The 20,916-nt window shown below is 34.8% G+C and overlaps 1 protein-coding gene across 1 annotated transcript in view; it reads left to right on the top strand.

Annotated features, from left to right (window-relative positions):
* Nucleotides 1–20,248, top strand: part of IGF1 (insulin like growth factor 1) — a 47,357-nt gene extending 27,109 nt beyond the window's left edge. The window contains exons 3-4 of the mRNA XM_009962820.2: nucleotides 12,019–12,200; nucleotides 19,829–20,248. Coding sequence (XP_009961122.1) covers nucleotides 12,019–12,200; nucleotides 19,829–19,888 — 242 coding nt within the window. The 3' untranslated portion in view covers nucleotides 19,889–20,248. The remainder of the gene's footprint in view (nucleotides 1–12,018; nucleotides 12,201–19,828) is intronic.
* Nucleotides 20,249–20,916: the final 668 nt, after the last annotated feature.

Raw genomic sequence — 20,916 nt, 5'->3', positions numbered from 1 at the left:
GAAGTAATGCATGAGAGGCATAAGCAACTGACAGATGAGGAGAGGCTGCAAATAATTAAGCAAAATCACAAGAGATGCAGTTTAGATAATCGTTTAGAAGCAAAGAAGAAAAAACTCAGACCCATTTTAAGCAAACAGAAGTGTGAAAGTGACTTAATTTTACTTCCATTTAGGATTTTATCCTGGGTATGGACCTGAAACTTTTCTGAATTTCACAAATGGGGAAAATGAGTTCTGCAAAATTAAAGTGTCATCCTCATTAAGGCCCTTATGCTAGAAATCATATGTGAACAGCCAGTCTCACTAAACTTGCTGAACTTCTTACTTCCGAACAGGCTGAAGAGCCTCCTTGGGTTATTTTGGCACCTCCTTTTCTGGCTAGCAAAGAGGAGTTCAGAGGAATGTAAAATGAAAAATAAGGGGAAAAAAATTAATCCAACTTTCCCAAACCACAAAAAAACTTTCATTTGGTATACATTTTGACCAAAGGTTCAATGTGAGCAATGGTCGTATTTTATCCAAGAATTACTCTCAATGGAAAGAACTCTAAAAAGTTTTGGTTCACAAGGACTAAGAGAAAGAAATATTGTACGCTGGCATCTCTATCCACACTCAAAGTGCAGGAGGTTGCAAGTATTATCACAATTATGCAATATCACTTTTAGGAGGCAGAATCACAGGAAATTGTATATATTATTCCACTTTTTAATGACATTTGAGTGGCTAATTACAAAGTTAATTTGACTAAGCTATAAATAAGAAATCACTTAGTAACTGCACAACTATAATATCTGAAAATGACTTAGCCTTCCCTGGACATTTGCCCATTCCTTTAGTTGTATCAAATTCAATAGAAGGATAAAAGAAAAAATTACAAGGATTTTGGCATTTTGGTGGGGTTTTTTGGGTGGCCTTATTATTTTCTGTCCTATTTGATTTGGTTTATGTATATTAATATCAGATTTAATTGTAGGATTAACTACAACTAGCTACTTAATGACAGTTATTTGGAAATATTTATGATCTTATTAAGTCAAAGTTTGGGCAGCAACAGAGTATGCCTGACCATAATTTTCCTTTGTATATCTTGACTCTTAATGACATATTTCAATACTGGATTATTAATTTCAAATACAGATAAGTGACTTGTAACTACAGAACTAAATAGCTAAAGACTCACAACGCAAATATTTGAAAAGGCCTTAATACTGATACCTGTGTGCAAGAAATATCTTCAGACACAAATCAGAATCTATGCTTTCAGATGATCAAAAGGTTTCTTCAAAGTCCTCCAGGCTTTGAGATTTATTAACATTTAAAGGAATAAAAATTGAACAATAGGTGTTGAAGACTTGAGAATTAAAAATGGCTATGATTTCTAATAACCAATACAGGAATAAAAGAGATTCTTGAGAAATGCACTTCAAAGGAATTACTTGGTTCTACTTTCTCATTTTCTGTGATACCATGTAAGCCCTCCACTGGACAAGTGTGCTTAAGACAAGTATTTTTTTCATTTTTTGAATTTTTTTTTTTTTTTTTTTTTTTTCATAACCACCATGGCTCCTGAGCAGGGATAGACTGAGCCTGATGAAGTGGATGTCATGATGTGCAAAAACACCAGATCACTGTTGGGAAGAATGATTTTTGTAGGCTGAAGCATATCTAAAAGGATTAACATTTAGAGAGTCACCATTAAGCTTACACTTTAGTACACCCATAAGATAAATTAAAAAGTCTCAACCACTGTAGGCATACACACTCATCCTGCTTCTTTACCGCTGAACTGGACTCCCTTGCTTAAATGATTGTGGATACACAAAGTTGTGGCTTAAAAGAAGTCAGTGTGCACATGGAATTTAAAAGCCAGAACACGTTCAACACTGCCACAGTCCTTTTAAAGTCTGTAGTATACCTGTATGACCCACAGAACAAACCTGATGAAAAAAATGGACAGCAAGATTGCCAAATAAGAGAAGCCACTGAAAAACTTCTTTAACGGATGCAGAGTTTTCAATCATTAACCAAGTCAAAAAAAATTGGAAAGGAAATAGTAGGAGAAATTAATAATTCTGGTTACTTAGAAAAACTTCTCTTTAAATGGAAATGAACGTCTAAAACCTTTGAACTTCTCTGAAAAGGCCACTGAAACTTAGTAAGTGAGAACTTAAACATATACTCAGAAACCACATTACCTTTTAAAAACTGTGACTGGACCAGGCATTGTCAGCCCTGTAAAAGAAATATTATTTCCTATTTACTCCAAAAAGAGTAGTTTAATTTGTTATTCAGCAGTGACTTCTTTTGTCTTTATGTTCCTGTCACTAGAACTGATTTTCCTAGTTCCTATCGCAGTACTAAATCACTAAAGAATGGAGCTACATCTGGTAGAAAACCAGTGTGAGTGAAAGGTGAATTGAGCATAACTATATTTTAGCTACGTTTAGTTCTGGTTTTGTTTCCAGACACAATTGACTGTCCCCTTCTCATCCCAATGACTTCATCCTCACTCCCTAATGACTACGTACTCCACTGGACAGTTTTGCTTTTTCTTTTTTCTCATTAGACAAATTTAACAGGAGCCTCAGGACCTCAAAGGAATGTTTCATTTCAAGATTAGATGTTTACATGCCCTACTGACTCAAAAATAAGGTTAAAGAAAGACAGGTGTATAGTTAAAGCATTGGCCTGGCACTTATGTTGATGTAGGTTCAGTTCCTGGCACTGTCAGAGACTTCTCCCGTGCAAATAACTGATAGGTAGATGCCATAAATGTTACTCAAATTAAGTACTATCTTTCTCTCTTAATTTAGGATAAAGTACTGTTTAACATCAGTGAAGATAAAAGAATATGCCTTTCAATCTTTCTGCCTTAATTCCTTTTCTGAATGTAGTGGATAGTTTGTCCTTGCTAATCAGGAATCTCTTCTGAGTAGAAGTATTCTAATACACCAAAACTACTGGACAATCAAAAATAAGTTTTCTGGAAAATAATTCACATTTAAAATGTGGACCATAAGAAAATTACACGCTGGACTTTTGTCAAAAGCATTAAGTCATCTCACCATACTTAAAGTAATTTTGAAGTAATGTCGTTCTGACTTGTACAGAAAGGTTCAATAACTCAAAGTCTAAACAAGATTCAGATAACACTGCACACATACAAAGCTGAATCACGTTTGCTCCTTATGATCTGTTGCTGCATCACTGTACAAGATTGGATGCTTCTTGCTGACAAAGCCCTCAGCGATGTTATCAGATCTTACTAAACAGAGCTTATGGCTCTAGAGCATAGAGCACTTTGGAGTAAAACCACTGAAGTTAACTGCATTAGACAAATACAAAACTAGTGTGAGAAGCGAGCCAGGCTCTCAATGTTAGCTGCTTTCTCCCTTCCTGTTTTCTTTTCTTTTCTGTTGTCACACTTGTTTCTAATAAGGGCATGAAAATTGTTTACCTCTGCAGATGTCAGTGGCTTGCACCCAACTGCTTACCTTCCTGTCAGTGCTACTGCTGTATAAATAGAAATAAATTTGTAACGTGCGTCAATAGGTGCACTCCTGGATACTGTGAAAGGTATTAGACAGGAATTACTTAATGCAACAGCAGTAATAACTGGTGCCTCTAATCAGCTGATAATTCCAAAATGAAGGAAGGAGAGTACCATGTTTGTCATTTACTATTTGCATTAGTTTCTCAGAATAAAGCTGAGAAAGAGTACCTATAAAAATCTTGATTACACAGCACAAAGCAATGTAGTGCTTGTTATGTGGTCAGTGGCATTAACCAGAGCAGTCATCAACCACACAGCATTCAGATTGTACAGCAGTATTCTTTTGTTCTTGCCTCCTTCAGGGAATCACATCACTCCCACTCCCTGCAAATCTCTCTAGGTGCCACTAAAATAGTATTTACTCACTGAAATGCAAGATTAGAAGAAAAAGCGAGGGATTGTTCATTATCAGCCTGATGCAAAGCCTACTAAAGGCAACAGAATTCTTTTAATTGATTTGAATAGACTGTGGATCAGGTTATATAGAAGTGCCTTCAGTGATGCCAGGATTTCACTCAGTTACGGTTCTTGCATTATTATTCATTTGATAATCCAAATAACAGGAAGTTTTACATTGGCTATGGGATAAGAAAGGTATGAAAGGTCCTATCATGACTGCTCATCCTTCTACCACGCACAAGGATAATCATTAATTATTTAGTGCGAGAGCACATACAAGAAGAGAGAATGTGTTTTCATTGTGGATGAATGACTATATTAGCGTTGTCCTCCCTGATGCACTATAGGGGGCAATATTTAAATGTAACAATGACCTACTGGTTTCTAATTATCTTGTCCTAAACTCTGATAAACTTGACTATTCACAATAGTCTATTTCTTTCCAGCAAAGCATTTCCCTTGCCAAAGCATATATTTTTTGGCAGCACCTGGCACTTTCCAGCCCTGGAATCTGACATAGGCTTGTAAATTGTGCTCGGATGGCAAAGTTTTCACCCTCTAGAGCACTGAATTGGTGTAAAATAATACATTATATTGTTTCCCTCTCTTTCTGCTATTTTTTTTTCCTCAAAAGAATTCTAAACTCTGAAATTTCCATTTCATATCCCAGTTCAATGCTCACAAAACTATAGATCTTTCTATTCATACATTGCAACTGGCTTAGGAGCTACTGTGTGAAGCATAATGGCTCTATCACATGCTTAGTACACTTAATGGCCTCCAAATCAGCCATTCCATAAAAAAGGCACAGTACAGTGCCGCTATATGTGAGAGGAAATTGTCACAAGTGCTGTACTTTGGAAATAAGTTTAGGGGAAGAGCAGATTTTTTTCCAATAAGATACATGATGAAGTAAAAAAATGTTTTTGAAAGCATATTTCTAGAGGAAAAAATTACCTTCTTCAACTGTGTGGCAGACTAAATAAACACAGACATACAAATTAAAAATTAAGACACCTTTTGGAATAAATCTACATTTGTTGGCCAACTGACTTAAAGAAATGGAATAGTAATTTTACTCTCCATTTGAAATATCAAAGAGTTTTCATTTTTTTCATAAGGTACAGCTTATAAATCTTAATTATTCAGACAGAACACTCTGTCAAATCTTGATAGATTTCTCTTATAGATCAGTACTAACAGAGCACCTATGTTTTCCCAGTCTTACTTGCCCAGAATTTCAGAGCAATGAGCAAACACGTTCTTGCCTTAGACTCGGTAATTAATGCAATCCTGTATTCCACAAAGCAGTAGCTCTAGTGCAGTATCTCAATATTAACAAATGCATATGCTTTCATAAAGATTTTACTTGTGCATACTGATAAAGATTATCCTCTATTCCAATGCATATTAAATTAGACTTCAGAGCTAGAGCATCCATTCATTGAGCATTTATAAATGCTAATATATGCTCATTTTGATGAATACAAACAAAAATCAGTCTAAGCATAATTATTTTTTGGCACTAACAAAACATTGAAGAAAAATGGAAACTAAACATTAAATACTGCAGCTTCAAAATGCATGCAATTTATTTACATGAAAATCAGATCACCTACTTTGCAATGTTTAAACCTTGAGGCATTTCCGTTAAGGGACTTTACAACAGTTCACAGGATTTGTTGTTTGCTTGTGTGTTTATTTTAACAGTTCATAGAAGTACCAAAATACAGGCATTTCCTGCTGATTGAACATTGACTCATAATTTTCCAAATACAGATTAGAAATCCCAGAGTACCCTCAAGAAGTATTACCAATATAACATTAAACTATTTGTCTAAGATCCCAAGGAGGTGAAAAGTGGTATCAACAATCCCTTATTTTGCATATGCATGCATTTAAAATGCAAAAATAGACAAGAATACTAGCCTGATATACAGGACATAGTAGAAGATATATGGAAATCTAAAGTTAAACAGTAGACTGGCTGGTATGCCTTTTAGAAGAATATGTGTCATTATATTTAATTGTTAAAATGGAAATGAAAGAGGATGGCTTTGTACTCCACCAGTGACACATTTTGTGATTTAGGAAGAAACACTTCCAATGGAATTAATTTCCTTTGAGTTCAGTTATCTAGAATAAGTTGTGTGTATATTCTACAACTATATCAAGTAGCTTTATCTGTACTCAATGAAAGAATATGGGCTCTTTCAGAGTACAAGGATTCATTTCATTTTAAGCAAAGCATTCAAAACAGGAATAACTCCGTCTCTATACACACCTGCTAGATCCCTAATTTTCAGATAGTAAAGCTGAGTAAGATGAATCTCAAACTCAGCATCCTTAGTCTTCTGTGCCACCATACGGCAGATAGTACACACAACTCAAAAATGCTCCAACCACCAGCTGCCAGTCTGGATCTAGCGTACAGGATGTGCTTGTTCAGTTCGTACATTGTAATATAGCACCAGAGACTCTCAACCTTGTTCAGATCACAGAAAAATTCTGACGAACCTACTGCCTCATAGCATGCTTACATACATCCAGATATTATAAGCTACAAACCGGGCACAACGGTAAATGACAAAAAAAGCTTGTCATCAAACTTCTCTGGAGGATCCCCCACAGAGGTGCCCTAAAATTGCTATCAATGCTTCAAAATTGTACAAATTATACTACTCTGATGTTTTGATGGAAACATTTTGAGTTTCTCAGTACAAGATTATAGTACACTAATAGGTCAATAGCCTTTCACATTACTTTAAAAACTGCAGTTATAGCTGAAGATTAACTCTAATAATAGGTTAGGAATAAGTTAACTGTTTTTCAGATTTATGATGTTTTTCAGAACTACAGTCTAAATGACATTCTCAGGTTCTACTGCTGGGCTAAACAAGACACTTATGTACAGATATGTACAAACATAAGGAGTCCCATAAAAGTGCCAGGACACATTACCTCAGTTCTTCCTGGAGTCCTCTAAACACTAGATGAGCTTTATGTTTATCCTGGGCTATTTCTCGTGTAATTTCTAACATTAATCCTACAACAGTAGATTACAATTCTCCACAGAATGGCTAGATAGTTTGACAATTGACACTTCTATAGTTCACCTACACCAGTGCTTCTCACGTTGAAACCACCAGTAGAGGAGAACCAAAGGCAGCACCAGTGAGATATTCTGGAGGGAAAGGGGAGATCAACGAACTCAAGCATAACCAAGCCCTGCTGAATTACTCCACTGACTTCGCATTATTTAAAGGGAAGAGCTGTTAGTACAGAAGCCAGCTGTTTAACTCCTGGAATTCTGTACCTTGGCCTGCTTTCAGTGGACTTCAGAATAGTGTAACTAGACTTTGTAACTGCTGGTAGCACGTGGAAAGAAACATTCACATGTTTGGTACAGTAGATTAAATGAGAGCCAAAAATGCTATGCAGTAAACTTTGACCTACATGATATGAAACCTCTTTTGAGCTAGCAACTGACAAAAAAGGAAAGAAACCTCCAAGGAAATCAGTGTACATCAGCAAAAAGGAATGCCTAGGACTGTTACATGTCCACAGGCACCACTTTGAAGGTTGAGTAAATATAAGGGACTTTTTGGTAACAGCTGGAAGGCAGCACTGAGATTGTGTCAGAAAGATGAGAAAAAACTATCTGGGTGCCCAGTATACTGATACAGCAAGATCAATCAGTATTTTAAAGCAATATCTAAAAAAAATTAAGGAACGGGAAACTGATATGAAAAATTAAGAACCAACAGCCGTTTATATTTACTAATATGGATTTTGGTCTAGAAATTAACTTAAGTGCTTAGTTAGATCAGTCCCTATACAGGGGAGCACCCAGGCATGTGCTTACTGTTGAATATGTGTTTTAGTCCAACAAACTGTAGGAGCTTAAATATTTGCCTAGATCTAAGTGCATGCTTTGGTAAATTGATGAACTAGGACCATCTTATCGTGGAGTCCTTCCAGAAGAAGATGGGCCAAATACTGATAATATCTGTAGAATTGGTAGTGTCTCCTTATAATTCTTTATCTCATCTTTGTCTGTGATAGCATCTTTGTATACTGCAGCACCTAAGAGGACATCAGCAATTTAAAATCTATCGGTTTAAAATTAATTTATACATCGGACACTTCTCAAAAGTAGAGTCCAGAATAATGATTACTGAAAAATAATGTTTTTTCCTATTTTTTTCTAGTTCTTTGCTCTGTTGTACAGCACTTTAGGTAATATCACTTTCTATTTCATACGAATTTTAAGTATACTTGGTTGCTTAGGTCTTTCAAAAATCTTTTTTTAAAGAAAAAAATAAAAGCATTTGAATTCACAATACTAATGTTATCTTTTTATGAAGGAAAAGCATTTAGTATGCCATGTAATACATGAATATTTAAGTCTATAAATAAATGTCTCATTGCTGACCACATCACTGATGTGTCAATGATACAGGTTTTTTTAAAGAGCTATAAGATAATGTAACTTTATGAAGAAAGTTATTATTCTGTCATAAAAAACAAACAAACAAACAACTCATATATGTCTTTGGCCTGGCTACAGTAAAAATAATTTTGAAGTACACCAAGATCTTCACGTGACGGATTGCAGGATTCAGTATTTGTATTCACTATTTATGCATATGACAATACAATAGAAATGTTGCTACTGATTACTAAGTAAGACAGGCAATTCTTCATCGGCTATTCAAGGATTTTTATCAACTTTATAAATGGTTAAATTCAGACACTGAGGGGTAAAATAACTTCCATGTAATCACACAACAAGATAGTAGCTAGATGAGAATAAAACTCAGAACTAACAACTTCCAGCTAACAAAAGAATTGTGTGAGTTCCTGCTTGACTTACTGGGGAGATATCATATACAAATAAATGAGTGATGTTATTAAAAGTCAGAGTATGTGGCTCTAGTTCCTCTAGTTCATGTACTATCAAAGAAAAATCAAACACATTCCTGTTGAAATTACTGTATTTACCAGGAAGACATAGATTTCCTACAAGAAATGATACTGATAAACTGGTAGAACACTATATAACCTATTGCATGTCACTGTTTTATCTTATGTCTTGAGTAAAAAATAATTAAGGAAAGAAAGCATCAGATTACATAACGGAGCTAAATCTAAGATGGCAAAATACAAACAATGCTGTGTAAGTACAGGCTCGACACGGACAAATTGGAAAGAACTATTGATTGTTAAAGGAGATGAAAGGTTTTCCAGAAATAAATTCACCTCTACCAAGCAGTTCATCTTTGGCTTTAATAATGAAAAAGCTAATTGTTAACCATATTAAATAACAAAATTTTGAGACCTTGCAAACTTTACATTCCATCTGACTATTTCCTTTATAACCTCTTCATATACCACTGGATCCCATAAAAAATTCCTCCATCAGTCATTAAACACTTATAGTCTTGTTACTCATGGCAGGAAGATTTATTCTATCAAGTTCTGTTGTTAATTCATGGAAGTTTCTGGCCAACACATTTCATTTTATTGTTTCTAAATTTTGTCAGCTAGAGGTAATATTATCTACCTAGCATGAATGTCATGAGGAGCTAATATTTGTAAGATTCTTAGAAGTGTGAAATACAACTAATTCTGAAATCTTCTATTGAATTGATACAAATTTTTTAATAGGTAACTTCTTTTCTGGGTAGAAAGGTCATGATAAGCCAGATGATACTAACCATTGAATGGTCCATCCTTAGTGTTAGTTGTAGCCAGGGAATTAACCAAACCTCTATGCCTGTTAGCTATTATGAAATACCATTTAAAGGAAAATTCCTGAACAGAAGCTTTTAGAATGTGTTTCAGTAATCAACTATTTGTACCTACAGTTCAGCTGGCTATATTAGTAGGCGTTACACCTGCATATCCAGGAACAGAATTTGCCTTTGCATGTTTTAAATGGGAACAAGACAAAATATGAAACAGCTCTGGGTACCCTGCACAGTAATGACATTCCACATTTTATCATGACTGCTAAATTTTAAAAGTATTAGGCTAAGTCAACCTGATTAACAACTTCAGAAAAATCTCCACAGGAGAGCTTGAACTTTATATTATAACTCAGTGAGCGATAATAGTCTGGGAAAACAAACAAACAAACAAACAAACAAACAAAAAAAAACCCCACAAACTCTATGTCTTAATATTTATAATACTTTTCAGCAATACACAGAAAACAACTTCCCCTAGCCATCCCCTCCCCACCCCCTCCCCCGACAAATCAAACTATTACTCTAATCTGCTTCTGGCTTGCTGTTCTGTTTAGTCTTATGAAAAAAATAATTTAGCAGGCAATGTACAGTATAGAGGCCCTCAGTGCATTGCAATATACTAAGTAAGCAAGTTTTTCTTTTTCTTTAATTTATAGTCCCTGGAAAAAAAGACATTTAAAAAACCTATTGTCTGCATTTACAAAGCTCACAGGGATAGTTAGTAGCTGACTGTATTGCTGGCTAAAATGTTAGACATACTTTACCACTAGAGGTCTTTTCATTTATGGATGTACTAAGGCCTCAAGGGTTCTTCATCAGTGGGACATATGTTTTAATCACAGAGAATTGCAAAACACACTGTTGTCTTCAAATTGATAACTACAGGACAAGTATATGGATATTAACCTAGAATTTGCTGTATAAGCATCGAAGGAAATAATTTCCCAGAGAGAAACTGAATTTTCATCTTTTTTTAGTACCCTTATCCTTTATCCAGTTTAAGTAATTGCTTAAACTGTAAACTCCTGCCAAACTCTGTGAATAACAGATTTTTGGTCTCAGTGATAAAACTGAAGGGGAAAAAAAAAAAATAAAGAAAAAACATTGGTAGAACTGACTGAATTGAGTTACTTCATTTTTTGGCTCTTGGTGCAATTTTCTTTCCTTTTTTTTTCCATATTTTTGGGTTCTTAACCAATGTGGATCATTCTGTTAAAGGAAAAATTTAATGTTGAAAATGTCATTTAATCTTTTCAGAATTTTACTGTCTGAAACCAAATTCTACCAGAATTTTAAAACAGATGTAGTAAGTAAGCAACTACTTATTTCTGTGAATTTGTTGTTCCTTCATTTCTAGTCCATCATAACAGGCCAACTGCACAGCAAAATGAGTTCCACACAAACAAGCCCAGGAAATAATGGGTCTGTAATTTTTGCACTGTATAGTAGAGAAATCAACAGTTGTTAAAGAAATCATAAATCACTGAAGAAAAAGAGAGGTGTAAGAGTTCTATGAATGCAGAGGTCACCTTTCACTGGAGTCGAGTGAAAAATGCAAAACATTTGCCAATCAAGTAGTTTCTAAAGATGCCCAGTGCAAACACAAAATATAGGGAAGACCATGTTATATCAGTCCTGTTTCTTATCTTGTGTAAAGCTCTAGCATATAAAATCTTCTGCTTTTATCTGTTCCATCAACCATCTTCCTACTTTTGCTGCATTTCACTGAATACTTTTGTTATCTTTCTTACTCCTTCCCAGCAGTTTTTGAGCTTGCAGATCTTACAGCCTGTCCAGTGGTATACAGTATTTATTTCCCCTTTGGAATACCCTCCGACTTCACACAGTGGCTCAGTGTAGACTTCTTAGAAAATACTTGCCTACAACACAGGCATGTTCTATGATCTTTAAACACCAGCTACCTCAGTCAGCTCAGCAATCACTTTTCATCCAAAAGCTAGAGGGCAAATTTCCTTTGCAAGGCTTCTAAATGACAGATTTCAACTTCCTCCCTCTCCGTTTTCAATGCCAAGACAGTTCAAGAAAATCTTTTAATAATACTTTCCTAAGAAGATGTAATTTTGCTCAAATGCTTAAATAGCAACCACCCATAGACAGAGATCAAAGCTGGCCATTTCCAGGAACATCTTTCGAAACTGTATCTGAGAACAAGGTCTTGGAATAGATACACACAGGCAGCCTCTACAACTGTCATTGGTGATTCAGTTACAATAATGCAACTTAATATGATTGCTTCTGAGATCTTTGCATTTTCTTTCTAACATAAAAACTTTTCATTTCTGTTTTGACTAGGTAAACCTACAGGGTATGGATCCAGCAGTAGACGCTTACACCACAAGGGAATAGTGGATGAATGCTGCTTCCAGAGTTGTGACCTGAGGAGGCTGGAGATGTATTGTGCTCCAATAAAGCCACCTAAATCTGCACGCTCTGTACGTGCTCAGCGCCACACTGATATGCCAAAAGCACAAAAGGTAGGCCAGGCTGAATAAAAAAAAAAAAAAAAACAAAAAAAACAAAAAAAAAAAAAAAAAAAAAAAAAAAAACAGAAAGAAAGACCAAAAAAACCCAAATCATACCACAACACAAAAAAAACCCTATTTATTTTAGGGAAGGAAAATTTTATCAAGGCTGGTAACTTAGCAAACAATTGATGTGTTCTGCCTACTAAGGACACTGAGTTTAGTGGAGTTTTGGAAAATAGTGTCCATGGCAGGAAATAAATAGGAAGTGGTGTGTTCTGTCTCATCCTTTAGAACACTGAATAAAACATGGAATTGCTAATCTAGTAGTTTTGAGTCTTTATCCTGCTACTGGGTAGTAGGTGACAAGTACTCCTATCATCCAATCATAAACAGCACTTAAGACTTCTTTCAAAAGAGAAGCCAAACACTGAATGTTTAACAACTGATCTATCCAGAACCGCCTCACTTACCCTTCCTTGTCAGGAAGACGTAGAGCGAGTGATCAAGAGGGAAAACACAGATCTTCTGTTACTCATTTTACATGCAAATGAACAAATGTTTTTTTTTTTTTTTTCCTTTCCTCATAATTTTGGCCTTTTTTTTTTATTATTTATCAGAACTAAATTAACTGGATAGTCACTGCAATCATTACATACATTTTAATTATTTAGTGTTTAATATGTGTAGTCTCCAAGCACTTCAAATATTCAATGGTATTAGTTGTACAGTTGTGAAGTTCAGAGTACCTAGATTTTTGTTCCAGTCATACTAGATATATTGTACATATATTTAAGTAAATCTCATCTCTCCTCAACAGAGCCTCTAGTTCAGAAAACCCATCGTAGACTAGGCTACCATTAAGCTCATGTCCAACTGTCTCTCCTGTTTGAGTTCTGAACATCTGTTTTACACGTTATCTGTCATCTGCTGTAAGCCTCTAGTGATATATTTTATTGCTGTTGACCCTGTCTGTCCTACACATATGTTGGTCCCACTCCTGCAGTTATCTGAAAATTTTTTCTCAAAAGATGGAACTGCAGGAAATCCCAAGATTTCATAGGAAGTCAGGGAACCAGAACTATACACTAATTTCCTTAATGTCATAATTATGAAAAGAACAGTTGTAATAATTCCAACATCAATTTCTTTTCCATAAGTCAATCCACAGAATGGAATCCTTTCACCTTTTCCTCAAGAAAATCATACAACCTTTTAAAGTAGTAGCTGTATGATTCTTCCTGGAAAGTATTGCCTTAGCTGTGAACATCTCAAAAGGCACACATAACAACACGTGAAGTCTTCTTCAGGTACAGCTCAGCTATAGACAAGAAAACCCTGTGGTTTAGTCCTATCTGCGTACACATATATTTAAGCCTTGCAGGAAAAGAAGAAAACAGGTTTGGCCAGTAAACTGTGTGCTCCTTCCCATACTTGTTGCTAAGATGATGGGTAAAACATCCTGTAACTTCAAGTAAAATAATACAAGATACCTGTCAGCTCTCTGGTGGATCTCCACACCACTTTCCTTGGAGGGATAAGGAATAACGTCATTCTTTAGTCATCTGTCCTCTTCCCATTTCAAAATATAGGCAGGAAAACACTTCCCTCACAAACAGGAAGGAGAAGCAGCAAGCTCTTACATCTTTCTGCAACAACAGGGGAGGTAGTGCTTGAGAGAGGATACTGGAAGAAGAAAAAAATTAGAGGGAGTATGCAGAAGAAAACATCCAGGAAATTAAAAGGAGAAAAAAAATCAAGAGGTAAAACGGACAGTGAAAGGGCAATGAGGAGCAGACAAAAAGGAAGGGGAGGGAATTAGCTCAAAGAGCCTGAGAAGATGCGAAATACTGAAGAACTGAATGAACCACGGTGCAACAGAAAAGACAGGATTTTGAGAAAAGGGGAGAGAAAATAAAATTAGAGAAAAAAAAAATAATATTAAAGAAAAAAACACCTTTAAAGAAAATGTATGTGAAAAGTAGAGAAGTGAACAGAAGCAGAAAAATCATAAATGATTCCTGATGGGAACTTTGTGATAACAGAAAGCTGATGAGAAAAACAAACTGAAATTTTCATTAATATCTGTGGATGGAGCAAATTAGTTGAGGAAACAAAAATACAGAAGTAAGAGGAGAAATTATTATTCAGATTTATGATAGACAAAAGAAAAATACAGGGAAGTGAGGGGAAACAAAATTCATTAAGAAAAGCTATGTGAAAAAAAATCTCTCATGTAATTCTTTTTTCTTTTTGCAGTCAGCTGTACCTGCCTCTATTAGGAAAGTCAAAGCTATGTTCATACTTTCTTCTTTGGATAGGCTACCCCAATATGAATTTATTTAGCTAATTCATAGTGTTGATATGTCACTGATTTTAATTTTAAAAAATAATTAAAGTAAGATTATTTTTCAATTGAGCAATTTTTTTTCTGCTTTAGAATATTTTTCTCTCTTAATATTATATGTTACATATGAGATACATACACATATAAAGTGAATATTCATAATATATACAATATAATATTTTCTTATTTAGACACAAGATTTAAGGCAGGATTAAGTGGACTATATAATATATTGTAAAATTACTCTCAGATTTCATACACAATCAATTTCTTATGCTTTCATACTTCTAATGTAGTTTTTATTTGGCATCTCCTCATAACCTTTATAAATAAATATGCAGGACTTGGGATTTGCTTTAAGTGTTTTTGTAAGTGGTCTGCTTTCCCAATTAGAGCAGATCATTTCTCCTATGCACAATTTGGTAGAATAACTTAGTTCAATGGGGCAGGGCTGTTCTTCTGTTCATAGGTTACGTTTATAGGTTAACAAGTGTTGCCACACTACACACACAAATCTGATGAGGGCCAGGCACTGGATGATTAATGTGGGCTGGGAAGCCCAAAAATGTCTATTTGCTCCTATAAGGCCAACATCAAGAAATAGTTCTAATCCAATTAAAGAGACCGTATGTATAGAGTTTTGTTTGTTTGTAGCTAACGAACAAAATACTTCTTTCATTATAGGACCATTATTTGTCTTGTTCTAAGACCTTTACTCACAAATAAATATAAAAGCATGTTGAAAAGTGAAAAATAAGCACACTGTTATGATATACTTAGGGGTATTATACACACAATGTATCTCACAGACTCATAACAAAAGAAATGAAGAAAGAAATTCAACCAACCTGCAGGATCTATTGTTCACTCACTAACTGATCACTCATCAGTTATGCTCATCCAAATCCTTTTTTGTTTACTTACTTGCTATTTGAATACTCTGTTGAAAGCTTTCAGTAGAATTCTTACCATTAAGAAATGAGAGATACTTAGGTATTCATCTTGTCAGAACTGATAAAAAATAGGAAGTGATCAACTACATAATTAATTATAAAATTCTACCTCAATTGCAGGTAGTCATGTGTATGAGCAGAGATTATTAAAGAGGACACAACTGAATTATATGTCATCATTTACAAAACTAAAGATGTCCCTGAATTTTTAACAAAGAACATGTGTGAAACCAAAGCATATTACAGATCAAGATTTTTTTTTTTAAACCTAAAACTATGAGAATATTTGTTGACATTGTTTTCAGATTAAAATCTCACTTAATGAGCAAATACATCAGCTAGTAAAATAGGACTAAGGAACAGGGAGAAACTTTCATTATCTGCTAAAAAGCAAAGTAATGATTTCACCCATTTTTACACTATGTTTATATTTAGAGTTTTAGACTGTGAAACAGGAGCAAGAGAAGAAATTAAAGTTCTGTCTTCAATGTATGTGGTTCCATCTAGCTTTTATTTCATTCATTCATTTCTCTTCTGAGAAATTATAATAAAATTTTAGTATATTTATCCTTAGGTGCATTAAGTTTTAAAAGCAATTTGGAAAACTAATGAATAGAACTCTGAAAAACAACTGTTCTCTGTTCAGGCAAAGGAAATAATTGAGCTATTTCCACTACTGTGCACATGAGGGAAGACAGTGACCTTTTTGAATGAAGCAGCGTCACAGAACCAGTGGTACAAAGTTCTTACCAATTTAAGGCTACAAGGTACCTTGAAAATTATTACATGAATGTGAACACTGGTAAGGCTGATTTTAAAATCCAGTGAATAAAGAAGAGGGAAAGCAAAAAATGTAGAGCCATACCATCCTCTTGCACCCTGAGCAAAAGGACCAAAGAGGTGTACATCTTGATATAATTTTGCTCTTCCTCAGATTTTTAGTCCTTATTCTTCCTTAGGACTCATATGTGGAAAACAGACAAATATATGTACCAGAAAACTATCAAAAGGAAACAGATTCTCTCAAAAATACTTTTCAGATTTTATCTAAACTTCAATATTTAAATAAATACTAAGTGGGACTAAGAGAGAGAGGGAAAAGATGCTAATATTTTTAGTTTAAGAAGATGCCATTAAGGAAACAGAAAAAATACTGCATTATTTCTTATTAATATTTCTAAGATTGGAAGATTCTTTTGTATTAGCTCAGTATCAACTCCCAGATACATTTACAGGTCAAAACATGCACAATGGCACTGATCCTAATTCCTATTATAGCCATATCACTTCACCACACCAATGAGGGAACCTTTAGGTGTAACAGATAGAACTTGGCCTCTTCAGAAAATTATTTTCTCCCATTGCTTACTTTCCAGCCTTGTTATTACATTACTGATCACACTGCCCACAGAACTAAAAAGCTTCCAAAGAGATCATGGAGTTCACAGTTAAGATATCATGCCTGATACCACAAACATTAGGCTTTCCATTTATTACCAGTAAAGCAAGAGATCTTTTAATGCCAATATGAAGTTTGAATTGTCCATCCTAATAGGATAAGAATGCTGCTGCATGCTTCCCAATACCCTTCCATCTTAGTTAAATGACGTTTATTATCACTGAAGTAGTAGTTATGCACATGCTAAAGCTGCCTTGTCTCCAAAGATCCACGCTTAAGGTAATAGGTTAGAAAACTGTGCTTCTCTGTTCATGAATTGATTTATGCAAAGGTGAAATTTTGCACCTGTTATCTTAAAATGCTTACTGTGTTTGTCTGGGTTTGAATATCATCTCAGAGGATCTGATAAAGAAACAAGCATCACATATAACAATTTTATTTCCAATTACCTTTTTTTCCAAACACTTGAGAAATAAGTCAAGCTTTTCTATATCAGTGCAAATGCGGGTCTGAGAACTCAATTCAGGCACTCACACTTCTTTTTTTTCCAATGGTCTCGACATTGCATACTTGAAAAAATGTGTTATGTGGGTCAAAGCATTTTCTGGCATGCATGTTACTGCTGCCACCACCAGTTCCACTTCTTTGTAGTTATTCATCAAAATACTGATTCCAGAGGAGAAACTGTTCTAAAAGTAAGTTGCCATCTTCCCTCAATTTAAAAGCTGGCCCTGTGTGTGACAGCTCTTTTTCCATCTACATGTCAGTATTAAAAGGTATAAGTGAAACCCTACTGCATCTTAATATTTGCTCTATTTGGATGATACAGCCATTTTAAAGTCATTTAACAACAGCAGTGGAGAGAATTTATATTTTCATTTGGGAAACATATAGTTAATTTTCGATCTGAGTATACTTTGAAAGCCACTGCACTGCAAAATTGATGTTGTTTCATAATAAGGCGCTCACTGTCCATTTTATAGATCACAAGTAGTCTTTAAGAATGTATGATTTTTTTTTTTTTTTTCAAATGTAGCAAATAACTTTTCCTATGTCTGGTAAACTCTCTTCAAAGAGGAGAACCTAGGGTCAGCATTGACAAGGTTATCTTACTTTTTTGACCTGAGGAAAAATACAGGGCACCTGAGTCTAGGAATGCCTGTTTTCTTAGCTCATTGTCACCAACATAAGCATTTGTAGCACAAGGCAGGATCCTTAACAGTGTCCATGAAGTGCTGAAATGATGATTTTAGTGAAAATCAGTGAAAATTGAAGTGTTCATCCAGAATGACTACTTCAGGGTGAAAACTACGGTACAACTTAGGGAAAACTAAAGACAGAAAAGGTAGTTTATGAAAACAAGCACCAAAAGAGAAAAAAAAAAAATTTATGGATAAGCATAATTGTGATGACATTTCAGTTTCTGTACTCGATCCATGCTAAGGAAGCTATTTTATAGTCGTATTAGCAATATTTTAACAAAGACAAGGCAGTATCTTACTGAACCAATCACCAGAATAGTGACTAGATGATTAATCTGTTCTTCTTCATTTCAGCCCAAGAATGTCTAGAATGGTGGATTCCTAGAAAAGACATTTCTTCACTATGAATAGTTTGCTATTAACAAATTTGGCTTGTCAGGGATGATAAATTTAGTTTAGCTCAATGTTCTTACTTATTGGTGGTAAAATTAATTTAACAATTACTAGTGCTACTTGGGGATTCATATCCATTAGAACCCAAACTAAAATCAGTGAAAATTAATAAGCTCTATGTGAGTTCAAGTTTTGTGATCTCTGCCAATTTCTGATTTATTTTATGTTTAATAGATACTGGAAGCAAATGGAAAAGTCATATATAGATTAATATTTTATATAGGAAATAATTAAAACCTACAACACTACTGTAATGCACCAAATCAGCTAATCAGCTTCTATTTTCTTTCTGTCCATCAAAAAAGCAGGTTAAAATTAATTATTTTTTAAATTTTAGAGATTACATTTCCTTTTTTTTTTTTTTTTAGGGCTTAAACAGCAGATAATGCAGTGGTAGAGCTACATGCACATGCCTCACCTTTCTCAGGGAGATATTTTGGTTTTGGCTTTTCTAAGGACAACATATAAGATTTCAGTTAACTAAGAATTTTACTTCTAATTAGGATTATAAATATGGGGAGTCACTTAACGCTTCTGCCTCAAGTTTGGTACAGAACGTGCAAAGATTTGGGCCCAGCTAATATTTACGAGCATGGCAAATAAGGAAATCAAAGTAAAAGATATACGTCACACTCATCACTGCTGCTGGAAATGCCTGTGCATGGAATGACAGTGAACTGAGGGCATTATTCATTCCAAAGCCCTCTTGATTTGCCTGGCACATCACTCTGTCTCTTTTTGAAAATACAAATCATTTGGCTGCATTTCCTGCACTGAACCCACACTTTCTATGCTCCTAAAGGCCTTATCCGACAAAAACCTTAACACATCTAATATGCCATTTATGGAAAATGTGGGTAACAGAGTCCCACTCACCAATTTTGAAAACCTCTGACCACAGAGTACCAAAGCTCAGGAGACTCCATAAATCCTTCAGTTAAAACACCGAAGTGCCTTAGCCCCTGTACATCCTGCTTTTGCAAATGTCCTTGTTCTGAAAGAAAGAAAATCTTTGGTACCTACTGTATGTCTAAGCCCATGCAGGTTCCAGGATGTAGATGTTTCCTCTGTCGAGATCAACAGTGACAGCAGTCGAGGTGTTTATGTCTAGGAGAACAGGGAATTCAGTGTACAGAAATTTTGCATAGATATATTCTCTGAGAATTGGCAGAAAGGCTCTAACAATTCCAGTGCTCAGGATAGCTGTTTTCGCACTAATATAAGTTTTGTGGTCATACAGTGTATTAAAATCTACCTGGAATAATTATTTTTTTCTACACCTTCAGGAAGTGCATTTGAAGAATACAAGCAGAGGGAACACAGGAAACAGAAACTACAGAATGTAAGAACATGCCATCCACAAGAATGAAGAATGAATGTGCCATCTGCAGGATACTTTGCTGTAAATAAATTATTTGTTAAACATTGGAAGACTTAAAAAACCCTATGGTTTAATAAGCTTGATGCAATCTCAACCAATGGGCATTCTCCCAGTGAACAATGCAACTAAACATTCCAATATTAAGTCTTTAGAGAAAAGAACATTTTAACCAGCCCAGAGCTAAAAAATTCTGTGGTTGATGTATTACTGTTTCTTAACCTGTTTTAAAAGTCCTGCACAAAATCTCTTAAAGTCCTGTGCCCCTCAAAAGCCTGCAAATTTATGGGCCTTTGATGGATCCAATTGCACTAAATTAACCTATGAACACTGGCTGCTGGAGTCATTCATCAGCCTTGTCTAAGTGGTGTTTTTTTTATTTGCACTTCTGTACAAGCAACAGGCTGTTTGTTTTACAGTGTCTGATAACATTGTTTGTCTACCCCTTCATATTTGCACAGTTTGACATTCCCAGTAACAGCAGCAGTAAGGTAACATATCCATTTTTAAACATCCATTAATTCCATCTGTGGCATTTTGACAGAATATGGGTTATAGATGCATTTGTTTTAAGACAGTTTTGTTTTTCCTTCTCTTGCAAAGATGCAGTTTATTGCAATTTGTGAGACAAAGGATTTTTAAAAGCAGTTAAAGCATACATAGGCTCTCAAACCATTAATGATTCTTCCAGGTAATTATTTTTCAACAGTATAGGTAACTTCTTTCTTCCTCCATATAATGCAGTATGTAAAATTTAGCATATCAATAATACACATATATCAAACAGTATGTAAAAAAATCTCTGTTTTATAGTACAAAGGTGCTATTTTATAGTTTGTAATATGAAAGGGTCTGACCAAAATGGTAATAGGTAGAAGCAAATATGGAAAGATCAAGCCAAAGATTAAATAACAAACTAGTGTTTAAAATATTCAGTTTAAATGAACTAAAATGGCTTTAGATTCCAACATGGAAATAATTCTCCCATCTTCAAAA

Source organism: Tyto alba, unplaced genomic scaffold (assembly GCF_018691265.1).
Source record: "Tyto alba isolate M040663 unplaced genomic scaffold, T.alba_DEE_v4.0 Super-Scaffold_21, whole genome shotgun sequence".
Taxonomy (NCBI): domain Eukaryota; kingdom Metazoa; phylum Chordata; class Aves; order Strigiformes; family Tytonidae; genus Tyto; species Tyto alba.
The sequence above is the reverse complement of the archived record's forward strand: the minus strand, read 5'-3'. Positions and strand labels throughout refer to the sequence as shown.